The sequence below is a fragment of the Amblyraja radiata genome, chromosome 4, assembly GCF_010909765.2.
Source record: "Amblyraja radiata isolate CabotCenter1 chromosome 4, sAmbRad1.1.pri, whole genome shotgun sequence".
NCBI classification, from domain to species: Eukaryota; Metazoa; Chordata; class Chondrichthyes; order Rajiformes; family Rajidae; genus Amblyraja; species Amblyraja radiata.
The window spans coordinates 31,693,004-31,706,082 of NC_045959.1; the positions used below are offsets into that span (position 1 = coordinate 31,693,004).

The window sequence follows — 13,079 nt, forward strand, 5'->3', positions numbered from 1 at the left end:
CTGTTTCTCTCTTCATACAAAGAGAGCAGTGATGTTGCTGCACCAAGTCTAACCTGCTGCAGGTAATCCAAGTTCACTACCCAGCAACTCCATATAACTGTGCTCCCACTTCAGAGTTCATGAGTAGTATGTTGTTGGAGTCCTTGCTTCAGTTGGCAGTAACTTTGAGATTGTAATTTATGTGTGGAAGTCCCCGTCTTTTTAGGGTGAGGTACTGCAGAGTATTATTAAGGCACTGTAGAATGAGGGTGGAGGAAATGAATGATTGAGGACATGTCATAGAAACATAGAAAAATAGATGCAGGAGCAGGCCATTCGGCCCTTCGAGCCAGCACTGCGATTCAATATGATCATGGCTGATCATCCATAATCAGTACCCTGTTCCTGCTTCCCCCCCCCCCCCCCAATATCCCTTGATTCCTTTAGCCATAAGAGCAAAATCTAACTCCCTCTTGAAAACATCCAGTAAATTGGCCTCCACCCCCTTCTGTGGCAGAGAATTTCACAGATTCACAACTCTCTGGGTGAGAACGTTTTTCCTCTAAGTCCTACACACACTCAAGGGACAATTTACACTTATAACAAGCCAATTAACCTGCAAACATATACGTCTTTGGAGTGTGGGAGGAAACCAAAGATCTCGGAGAAAACCCACAAGGTCACGGGAAGAACGTACAAACTCTGTACAGACAGCACCCGTAGTCAGGATCGAACCCGGGTCTCCGGCACTGCAAGCGCTGTAAGGCAGCATCTCTACCGCTGCGCCACGCCGCCACCATGCCGCCCAATTGTGAGGATGTTGTGAGGAACTTTATTTTTGGAAGTTGGTGCAAATTGCTGAGGCTTTGTCACTGACTACAAATTCTCTGCCTTTGTCAGATGACAAGTTTCCTACTGGAAGAGCTTTGGCATTTCAGCAGCCATAATTTGTCGTCTTTTTATACCAGATTTATAAATTTCCTGTGAAAATCCTTCCTAAGCATGGCATAAATGAGGATTGTCCTGTTCTCTTGATGTCTGCTGTCTAATATCTGCAGACCCCTTTTCAACATTTGAAAGTATTCAAAGTATTGGATTGCACATTGTACAATAGACTTGTGAAGCATTTGTAAGCACTGAGCCCTCCATGAGATTGGACAATCTGAGCAGCTCTAACAGGCCACAATATCATAGATGAGTTTCCTAAGCCTCAGGCAGTGCTTGCTGGTGACATTAAATTAAAATGCCTTTTCAATTAAATTGAATAATCTGTTGTTACCATAGATTTGTGGTGAAAGTGGTTCTAATTATGGGCATGTTTGGGCTCTTTAAAAATGGGCTCTTTAAAAATGGGCTCTTTAAATTATGCCGCATGCCGCAGACCATTTACTCAAAAACAATCAAACTCACCGCAGTTAAGCTGGGTTGACAAATATTAATGATTAAAAGCTATAAGTACTTGGTGAATTTACCATTCTCTAACCTTTCTTTTTCATTTCTGTTTGGCTAATAAATCATGGTTGCTATTTACAAGATTATGTTTCAGTCATTCTTTGACAGGTTATTGAATACATTTTATGATGATTTACAGTGACTTTTAAATGCATTGTTTGTATTTTGCACTGCATTGCTATTCGAGTTCATTGATCCTCTATAAATAAAATGAATTATGAGCAACCGAGAAAATGACCCTCTGCAAAAAAGATGAAGTCATCACTGCAGTGGACCTGGGAGAGCAATGCTAATGAATTCAATGAATATGAACCACTAAACTGCCTCTAATGAAGGGTCCGTTTTGCTTATTAGGTCAAGCAACCGCAAAATATTGCTGTGGGAATTTGTGACGGTATCGTGGACAATTCTTACATGATTGTGTAACTTCAAGCTTGCTGTTCATCGCTCTATGTGGAGAAGACCAGATACCATGTGGACAATGCTCTTTACCTAGTCGCTTCATTTTCATGCTAAAGTTCATTTAGTTTGAGAGATACAGGCCCTTCGGCCCACCGAGTCTGTGCCGACCAGCGATCCCCGCTCATTAACACTATCCCCACACACAATTTATACATACACCAAGCCAGTTATCTGACATCCCCTGCACGTCTTTGGAGTGTGGGAGGAAACCGAAAATTGGAGACAATATCCATAGTCGGGATCAAACCCGGTTCTCCGATGCTGCAAGGCAACAACTCTCCCGCTGCGTTACCGTGCTGCCCTGGACTGGCTGCGTTCAAGATGAGAGGGGATCTTATGGAAATGTATAAAATTCTTCAGAGCTAGATGCAGGAAAAATGTTCCTCTTGTTGGGGAGTCCAGTACCGGGGTCACAGTTTAAGAATAAGGTGTAAGCCATTTAGTACTGAGAAAAACATTTAGCACTTTGGGCTAACGGAATCAAGGGATATGGGGCGAACAGGATGACTGACTTGACTTTGCCTGGGTTTGGTCGTGATTCTGGATTCCCATGATAAATGAGCCCACTGCACTAGATGAAGTCACTTTGTGCCAACCTTCGCTCCATTGGTGATCACGAGAACTGCAAGGATAATGCTCATGTTCAAACCATAATTCCAAGAAATGCCTGTTGGTTTGAAGGCTAGGTGTTATGACATTTGCAATTCTATTTAACTTCCATTAAATTCAAATGGTTTTGAGTGTGCCTCTGACTAACCTCTCAAATAAGCTTTAAATCTGAGTATGTACTTTAATTGACAATTATTTTGACCTTCCATTATACAGCTCCACAGGGTAAAGCTGATCACATAGGATGTAAATCTGATCTTTACAACCTGAGTAGTTTGTTTTTCCATTTATGTAAATTTTGACCATTCCAGTTGAAGATGTGTTTATAAATGCTCAAGTTAACTGTGTGTTTCCGGTTGGCGGCGCGACTCACATCGCAGCGGCCCCTGCAGCCTGTCTTTTTTATAAATTTTGTCTAGTTAAATGTAGTTGTTGTGTTTTTTTAATATTATTTCTAACTGTGTATATATGGGGGGAAACGGGGGGGAACTTTTAAAATCTCTTCCCTGCATGGGAGACCCGACCTTTTCCCTGTGGGAGCGTGGGGAGCGGTAGTGGCTCGCTGCTGCGGCCCGACTCCGGAGCTCAGAGGCTTCAGCCACAGGTCCGGTGGACTGTGATATCGGGAGCTCCCTGGTCCGTTTTTCAGAGCTCCGCAACGCAACTTCTCCCGCCCGTGTCGCAGGGTTGGAATGACCCGGAGCGGGGCCGTACATCGCCCGGCGCGGCTTTAATGGCCGCGGGACATTCCAACGCCCGCCGGGGGCACCCCGTTGACACATTTAGAGCTGGAGCGGGGCATTACAGTGCCCGACGCGGCCTTAATGGTCGTGGGACTTACTATCGCCTGCCTGGGGCTTCAACATCGGAGGAGGAGATTCACTGTGATGGATGTTTGTGTGAATTGAATTGTTTGTGTGACTTGTAGGAATTGTTTTGTTTGTATGGCTATAGAAACAGAGTTTCGTTTGAGCCTCACTGAGGTTCAAATGACATTGAATAAATATTGTATATTATATTATATTGTATTGTATTGTGTTCTTAGGTCGAGCGCTTCTGCGATTGACAGATAAAAAACTGGAAAGAATGGGTATTGCCCAAGAAACACAGCGACAGCACGTACTCCAGCAAGTCCTGCATCTGAGAGTCCGGGAAGAAGTTCGAAATTTGCAGCTACTGACTCAAGGTACGGAATACAGGCTTGGATAGAGGTACTTAGCCAAATTAGACTTTTAAAATGTATAAGATAAATGAATTCAGTAGATATTTATCCTTGTCTATAGCCATCATTTGGCTGAACTTTGGTTAAAGGACAAATTTTCAGTCAAGCTTTTGGTAGAACATTGTAATGTTATTATTGAAGTTGTTATCATTTGGGATACATAAAATACTATATTAACCATGTTTTAACCATTTTGGGCAATATGTTCTTTAGGATAATTCAGAAATGCCATTGGAAAACATGTTGTTTCATTATAGTAATTCTGAAATTACATTTTGAAACGACAATAGACAATAAACAATAGGTGCAGGAGTAGGCCATTTGGCCCTTCGAGCCAGCACCGCCATTCAATGTGACCATGGCTGATCATCCCCAATCAATACCCCGTTCCTGCCTTTTCCCCATATCCCATGATTCCGCTATTTTTAAGAGCCCTATCTAGCTCTCTCTTGAAAGCTTTTGACAATATAACGTTCGGCTGTAAAACCCATTTATAATATTCCCCCTTTCTTCAACTCTTATTACTAATTCCAATCGTACTACAATATTTCCATCCTGGGACGACCATGTCCTCCAACCCAAGCCTCTTGCCCCTCCCTTTCCTCTCGCATCCCATGGACTGTTGTACCTTCAACCATTTGTCTGTTCATTCTAGTAGTTTTCCTCTTTGTCCCCTTGCCATCTCCTTGCTTAAAACCTCCCTATTTCTTCAGGCTCTGTTTGCTCTTCTATTGACTTTTCGTTTTATCCGTTGTTTTCTGATTTATATTGGAAAGACCAGACTTAATTAAGAAAGATACAAAATTAATTTAATATATTGTATTTGAAATAATATACATATTTCTAAATGTCCATACAGATTATAGTAGACAAAATGTGTAGGAAGGAACTGCAGATGCTGATTTAAATTGAAGATAGACACAAAATGCTGGAGTAACTCTGTAAATAACAGTCTGAAGAAGGGTCTCAACCCGAAACGTCACCCATTCCTTCTCTCCAGAGATGCTGCCTGTCCCGCTGAGTTCCTCCAGCATTTTGTGTCTATTTCAGCATATAGTAGAAAATATATATTTATGGATCACATGATTACCAGATGTAATGTGAGATTAATAAAGCAATTACAACAGTTTGCAAAGAATTACAAATTGCATTCAAGTTGGCCTTTATGTAGACATGATAAATTTGAACAAAGCACTACTACTCTGCAGCCACTTTTATCTACCACGTTGGAAAGAATGTTAAGTGGTAGTTAAGAGTGAAATAGATAATTGACGAATTGAGATTGATTGTAATGTAGTAATATTTTTTTTTTTTTAAAGATCTCTAGCTCCTACACAATGATTTGAGTGATCATTACTTTTACTCGCAGAAAAATTAATCATACTTTAAGTTATGTCAAAAGATCAATGCATATTGCATTTTAAAGTATAGCAGTAAAATATAGTGGTAATGTAGCAAAGTAACAAGACACTTTCAATATTCAAGTTAGACAGATCAATTATTTATTGTATTTTACCTTTGCTGAATTGGAGTCTATTTTCTCAGCTCTTCAGGCCAAATGCTTGCTATCTTCTATATTACAAAAAGTCTGTTCTTGACCGGTTTTGGCCATCTGTGCTGCGATTTCCGAGAGAACACCGCCACCTACGGCCATCATTTTTGGCCACCTTGCTCAGAGCCCCCCTCCGCCGCATGTGTGCCGAGGATTTTTCCCGTCGATTAAAAATGACAGAGATATTAATGTTTTTACAAAATTCCCCATTCTCTCTGCTGCCCCCGCTGGCGGCAGGGGGAGGGACTATAAAACAAGGAAGTGGTGTGCCACACAGTCTCTTCAAGATGGAGGAAGGCAGAGGGTCACGTTTCTCTGAGCTGTGAATAACACTGAACATGAAGGTTGGTTAAGAAGGTTCAATGGTTGGGTATTAATGGTGGAGTAGCAAGATGGATTCAACAGTGGCTGAATGGGAGATGCCAGAGAGTAATGGTGGATGGTTGTTTGTCAGGTTGGAGGCCAGTGACGAGTGGGGTGCCACAGGGATCTGTGTTGGGTCCACTGTTGTTTGTCATGTACATCAATGATCTGGACGATGGCGTGGTAAATTGGATTAGTAAGTATGCAGATGATACTAAGATAGGTGGGGTTGCGGGTAATGAAGTAGAGTTTCAAAGTCTACAGAGAGATTTATGCCAGTTGGAAGAGTGGGCTGAAAGATGGCAGATGGAGTTTAATGCTGATAAGTGTGAGGTGCTACATCTTGGCAGGACAAATCAAAATAGGACGTACATGGTAAATGGTAGGGAATTGAAGAATGTAGGTGAACAGAGGGATCTGGGAATAACTGTGCACAGTTCCCTGAAAATGGAATCTCATGTAGATAGGGTGGTAAAGAAAGCTTTTGGTGTGCTGGCCTTTATAAATCAGAGCATTGAGTATAGAAGTTGGGATGTAATGTTAAAATTGTACAAGGCATTGGTGAGGCCAATTCTGGAGTATGGTGTACAATTTTGGTCGCCTAATTATAGGAAGGATGTCAACAAAATAGAGAGCGTACAGAGGAGATTTACTAGAATGTTGCCTGGGTTTCAGCAACTAAGTTACAGAGAAATGTTGAACAAGTTAGGGCTTTATTCTTTGGAGCGCAGAAGGTTAAGGGGGGACTTGATAGAGGTTTTTAAAATGATGAGAGGGATAGACAGAGTTGACGTGGAAAAGCTTTTCCCACTGAGAGTAGGGAAGATTCAAACAAGGGGACATGACTTGAGAATTAAGGGACTGAAGTTTAGGGGTAACATGAGGGGGAACTTCTTTACTCAGAGAGTGGTAGCTGTGTGGAATGAGCTTCCAGTGAAGGTGGTGGAGGCAGGTTCGTTTTTATCATTTAAAAATAAATTGGATAGTTATATGGATGGGAAAGGAATGGAGGGTTATGGTCTGAGCGCAGGTATATGGGACTAGGGGAGATTATGTGTTCGGCACGGACTAGAAGGGTCGAGATGGCCTGTTTCCGTGTTGTAATTGTTATATGATTATATTATATGGTTATATGTCTACTCAAACGTAAATGCCCTTAGTGGTTCTAAAATGCTTGCAGAATGTGTCTATTGGTCCTAAAGCTTGCAAAACAAAGTATATTGGTTCTAAAGCTTGCAAAAAATGTCTATTGGTTCTAAAGCTTGCAAAAAAAAGTGTCTATTGGTTCTAAAGCTGGCAAAAAATGTCTATTGGTTCTAAAGCTTGCAAAAAAATGTCTATTGGTTCTAAAGCTTGCAAAAAATGTATATTGGTTCTAAAGCTAGCAAAAAGTGTCTCTATTGGTTCTAAAGCTAGCAAAAAGTGTCTCTATTGGTTCTAAAGCTTGCAAAAAAAGTCTATTGGTTCTAAAGCTTGCAAAAACGTGTCTATTGGTTCTAAAGCTTGCAAAAAAACGTGTCTATTGGTTCTAAAGCTGGCAAAAAATGTCTATTGGTTCTAAAGCTTGCAAAAAAATGTCTATTGGTTCTAAAGCTGGCAAAAAATGTATATTGGTTCTAAAGCTAGCAAAAAGTGTCTCTATTGGTTCTAAAGCTTGCAAAAAAGTCTATTGGTTCTAAAGCTTGCAAAAAAAGTGTCTATTGGTTCTAAAGCTTCCAAAAATGTCTATTGGTTCTAAAGCTTGCAAAAAATGTCTATTGGTTCTAAAGCTTGCAAAAAATGTCTATTGGTTCTAAAGCTGGCAAAAAATATGTCTATTGGTTCTAAAGCTTGCAAAAAAATGTCTATTGGTTCTAAAGCTTGCAAAAATATATATATTGGTTCTAAAGCTTGCAATAAAATGTATATTGGTTCTAAAGCTTGCAAAAATAATGATTATTGGTTCTAAAGCTTGCAAAAAATGTCTATTGGTTCTAAAGCTTGCAAAAAATGTCTATTGGTTCTGAAGCTTGCAAAAAAATGTCTATTGGTTCTAAAGCTTGCAAAAAATGTCTATTGGTTCTAAAGCTTGCAAAATGTGTCTCTATTGGTTCGAAAGCTTGCAAAAAAAATGTCTATTGGTTCTAAAATGGTTCATAATAGCGCTCCAGAAAGCGCCCCTCACCCTGCCCCCCCCCTCTCCCCTGGTTGGCTTGGCTTGGGTGTGTCTTGAAATTGAAAGGCACTACTTACTGCAAATGGTGGCTTGAAGGTGAAAGGCACTACTTACTGCAAATGGTGGCTTGGGAGCTTTGAAGTTGAAAGGCACTACTTACTGCAAATGGTGGCTTGGGAGCTTTGGCTTCAAGTTGAAAGGCACTATTACTGCGAATGGTGGCGGGAGCTTTGGCTTGAAGTTGAAAGGCACTACTTACTGCAAATAATGGCTTGGGTGTGGCTTGAAGTTGAAAGGCTCTACTTACTGCAGATGGTGGCTTGGGTGCAATGGCTTGAAGTTAAAATGCATTACTTACTGCAAATGGGGGCGTGGTGCATTGGCTTAAAGTAGAAAGGCACTACTTACTGCAAATTGTGGCTTGAAGTTGAAAGCACTACTTACTGCAAATTGTAGTTTGGGTGCTTTGGCATTAAGTTGAAAGGCACTGCAAATGGTGGCATGAAGTTGAAAGGCACTACTTACTGCAAGTGGTGGCATGAAGTTGAAAGGCACTACTTACTGCAAATGGTGGCTTGGGAGCTTTGGCTTGAAATTGAAAGGCATTACTTACTGCAAATGGTGGCTTGGGAGCTTTGATTTGAAGTTGAAAGGCACCTCTTACTGCTAATGGTGGCTTGGGTGTGGCTTGAAGTTGAAAGGCTCTACTTACTGCAAATGGTGGCTTGGGTGTGGCTTGAAGTTGAAAGGCACTACTTACTGCAGATGGTGGCTTGAGTGCAATGGCTTGAAGTTAAAATGCATTACTTACTGCAAATGGGGGCGTGGGTGCATTGGCTTGAAGTAGAAAGGCACTACTTACTGCAAATTGTGGCTTGAAGTTGAAAGCACTACTTACTGCAAATTGTAGCTTGGGTGCTTTGGCATTAAGTTGAAAGGCACTGCAAATGGTGGCATGAAGTTGAAAGGCACTACTTACTGCAAGTGGTGGCATGAAGTTGAAAGGCACTACTTACTGCAAGTGGTGGCTTGGGAGCTTTGGTTTGAAGTTGAAAGGCACTATTACTGCAAATGGTGGCTTGGTTGCTTTGGCTTGAAGTTGAAAGGCACTACTTACTGCAAATGGTGGCTTGGGAGCTTTGGCTTGAAGTTGAAAGGCATTACTTACTGCAAATGGTGGCTTGGGAGCTTTGATTTGAAGTTGAAAGGCACCTCTTACTGCTAATGGTGGCTTGGGTGTGGTTTGAAGTTGAAAGGCACTACTTACTGCAAATGGTGGCTTGGATGCAATGGCTTGAAGTTAAAAGGCATTACTTACTGCAAATGGTGGCGTGGGTGCATTGGCTTGAAGTTGAAAGGCACCACTTACTGCAAATGGTGGCTTGGGTGCATTGGCTTGAAGTTGAAAGGCACTATTTACTGCTAATCGTAGCATGAAGTTGAAAGGCACTATTACTGCAAATGGTGGCTTGGTTGCTTTGGCTTGAAGTTGAAAGGCACTACTTACTGCAAATGGTGGCTTGAAGTTGAAAGGCACCGCTTACTGCAAATGGTGGCGTGGGTGCATTGGCTTGAAGTTGAAAGGCACTACTTACTGCAAATGGTGGCTTGGGTGCTTTGGCTTGAAGTTAAAAGGCACTACTGTAAATGCACTTACTTCCTGTTTGCACTGTATATTGATTTTAGACAAAATGCTACCACTTACGGCTGTGATTTTTGGCCACCTTATTAGTAAATTAGTTTTTAAAAAAATGTTGAGATTCTTTCTGCTGTCAATCATTCCATGAAAGCCACACCTTTTCCGGTGGGGGGGGGGGGGAGGGGTTATAAAACCCGGAAATGTGGGTGTGGCTCAGTCTCTGCAAGCTGGAGGAGGGAGAGGTCACGACTCGCTGTCTTTAGTGGCTTTGCACCTTACTTCAAATGGTAAGAAACTGCACTTGAATTTGGTGGCCTTGCACCCTGCTAGAAGTGGTAAGAAACTGCACTTGAATTTGGTGGCCTTATACCCTGCTTGAAATAGAATTTCAAGGATTAGCCGTGAGTCAACTACCGGCCCACCAGCCGTGAGTGAGTGAGTTGCCAGCACAACAGGCTTGATTGACTGAGATGCCAGCCCAAGAATCCATTTGGCGCACAAATTGCATACTAGTCCTCTGGAAACCAGTCCCTTCAGCCCACAACACCCATACTAGCGCTCCAGAAAGCCCCCCCCCAACTGGCCACCAATATTACAATTGGTGCAGAGGTGGAATATTGCGTTGGATGACCAGCCCTCCTGTGTGATGCTTTAGTATTTTTTTTAAAACTAATAGAACTTTTATTTTTCATTGATGGGAAGAATTCTCTGCACCTGCTCAGCGGAGGGGGACTGAGTAAGATGGCCAAAAATCACAGCCGTAAGTGGTAGCATTTTGTCTAAAATCAATATACAGTGCAAACAGGAAGTAAGTGCATTTACAGTAGTGCCTTTTAACTTCAAGCCAAAGCACCCAAGCCACCATTTGCAGTAAGTAGTGCCTTTCAACTTCAAGCCAATGCACCCACGCCACCATTTGCAGTAAGTGGTGCCTTTCAACTTCAAGCCACCATTTGCAGTAAGTAGTGCATTTCAACTTCAAGCCAATGCACCCACGCCCCCATTTGCAGTAAGTAATGCATTTTAACTTCAAGCCATTGCACCCAAGCCACCATCTGCAGTAAGTAGTGCCTTTCAACTTCAAGCCACACCCAAGCCATCATTTGCAGTAAGTAGTGCCTTTCAACTTCAAGCCAAAGCAACCGCCACCATTTGCAGTAAGTAGTGACTTTGAACTTCAAACCATAGCTCCCAAGCCACCATTTGCAGTAAGTAGTGCTTTCAACTTCAAGCCAAAGCACCCAAGCCACCATTTGCAATAAGTAGTGCCTTTCAACTTCATGCCACCATTTGCAGTAAGTAATGCATTTCAACTTCAAGCCATTGCACCCAAGCCACCATTTGCAGTAAGTAGTGCCTTTCAACTGCAAGCCAAAGCACCCAAGTCACCATTTGCAGTAAGTAGTGCTTTTCAACTTCAAGCCAAAGCAACCAAGCCACCATTTGCAGTAATAGTGCCTTTCAACTTCAAGCCAAAGCTTCCAAGCCACCATTTGCAGTAAGTAGTGCCTTTCAACTTCATGCCACCATTTGCAGTAATTAGTGCCTTTCTATTTCAAGACACACCCAAGCCAAGCCAACAAGGGGAGGTGCTTTCTGGAGCGCTAGTATGAACCGCTTTAGAACCAATAGAGACACTTTTTGCTTTAGAAGCAATAGACATTTTTTGCAAGCTTTAGAACCAATAGATATTTTTTTGCAAGCTTTAGAACCAATAGAGACACTTTTTGCAAGCTTTAGAACCAATAGACATTTTTTTGCAAGCTTTAGAAGCAATAGACATTGTTTTGCAAGCTTTAGAAGCAATAGACATTTTTTGCAAGCTTTAGAAGCAATAGACACGTTTTGCAAGCTTTAGAAGCAATAGAGACACTTTTTGCAAGCTTTAGAACCAATAGAGACAATTTTTGCAAGCTTTAGAACAAATAGAGACACTTTTTGCAAGCTTTAGAGCCAATAGACATTTTTTTGCTAGCTTTAGAACCAATAGACATTTTTTTTGCAAGCTTTAGAACCAATAGACATTTTTTTGCAAGCTTTAGAACCAATAGACATTTTTTGCAAGCTTTGGAACCAATAGGGACACTTTTTGCAAGCGTTAGAACCAATAGACATTTTTTTGCAAGCTTTAGAACCAATAGACACTTTTTTTGCAAGCTTTAGAACCAATAGACATTTTTTTGCAAGCTTTAGAACCAATAGACACTTTTTTTGCAAGCTTTAGAAGCAATAGACACTTTTTGCAAGCTTTAGAAGCAATAGAGACACTTTTTGCAAGCTTTAGAACCAATAGAGACAATTTTAGCAAGCTTTAGAACCAATAGAGACACTTTTTGCAAGCTTTAGAACCAATAGAGACACTTTTTGCAAGCTTTAGAACCAATAGACATTTTTTTTGCAAGCATTTTAGAACCACCAAGGGCACTTACATTTGAGTAGACATGTGTTCAGTGTTATTCACAACTCAGAGAAACGTGACCCTCTGCCTTCCTCCATCTTGAAGAGACTGTGTGGCACACCACAGAGAATGGGGAATTTTGTAAAAACATTAATATCTCTGTCATTTTTAATCGACGAGAAAAATCCTCGGCACACATGCGGCGGAGGGGGGCTCTGAGCAAGGTGGCCAAAAATGACGGCCGTAGGTCGCGGCGTTCTTTCGGAAATCACAGCACAGATGGCCAAAACCGGTCAAGAACAGACTTTTAGTAATATAGATAAAGGGTCATAGATGCATACAAAGTAATGAGCTTGTCTCACTTGGTGATTTTTTTTTTAGGCAGCTGCCGGCGACTGTCATGGTCGTAGCAGGTCGCCGAAAAAAAACGGCGGCAAACTACGTTATCCTGGCCACAACCTACGACAGCACCTACGTCAGGAGAAGTCAAGCTATGCTCATTGGCGTCAAACCCACTGTCGCCAAAAAAATTTCAACATTTTGAAAATTTAGCGGCGACCGGAAAGACGCTATGACTTTGTGTGCGACTGAGGAGATTACTCCCGGCGACCACCGGCGAACATGTGGTGACAAACTAGTCGCCTGTAGTTGCTTAAAAAATCGCCATAAGTGTCACGTATTAGAAAGTAATTGGCCGTCATATTTTGTGCACTGCAAGGGAATTTTACAATCGATTATCAAATTGCAAAACATTCAACAATTCCTAATGATAAATCATGATTATTAAAGGTTGCCAAGTCAAAGATCAATATGTTGATGAATTCCAGGTTTCTTGCTTTGTAAGGCAAATCCCTTCCTAGTATTCTAACTGACTTTTAATGAGGAGCATAGTATTTTCATGCAAAGCATTTCGGCTTATGAGCTTTCTTTGCCAGTACTAGAGATGAGGTCTGCATTAAAACTCGTGTCTCTGACTTTGTTAATTTTACGCTGGAAACCAAGGCCAGGAATTTTTTAAATCAAAAATAATATTCTATGAAATTCATTTTCATGGAATGTCTTTTTTTTAGATAATGTTAAGTTTGGCAATAAACAAATCCATTAGTGTTTCATGTTAATTCACCTATTGAATCCATCTCTATGTCCCCACATTCCTGTATCATACAGATTTGGATATATACCTTTTTCCCTAAGATTTGGTTAAATTCAAGATATCCCATTTGGTAGTGTTTCGTTGTGTTTAGAAGA

At 41.3% G+C, this 13,079-nt stretch overlaps 1 protein-coding gene across 2 annotated transcripts in view; it reads left to right on the forward strand.

Moving 5' to 3' along the window:
• The window catches only part of samd12 (sterile alpha motif domain containing 12), a 128,441-nt gene that overhangs the window by 72,606 nt on the left and 42,756 nt on the right, over nt 1-13,079 (forward strand). For both annotated transcript variants that reach the window (XM_033019205.1, XM_033019204.1), the window contains exon 4: nt 3,548-3,688. In XM_033019205.1, coding sequence (XP_032875096.1) covers nt 3,548-3,688 — 141 coding nt within the window. The remainder of the gene's footprint in view (nt 1-3,547; nt 3,689-13,079) is intronic.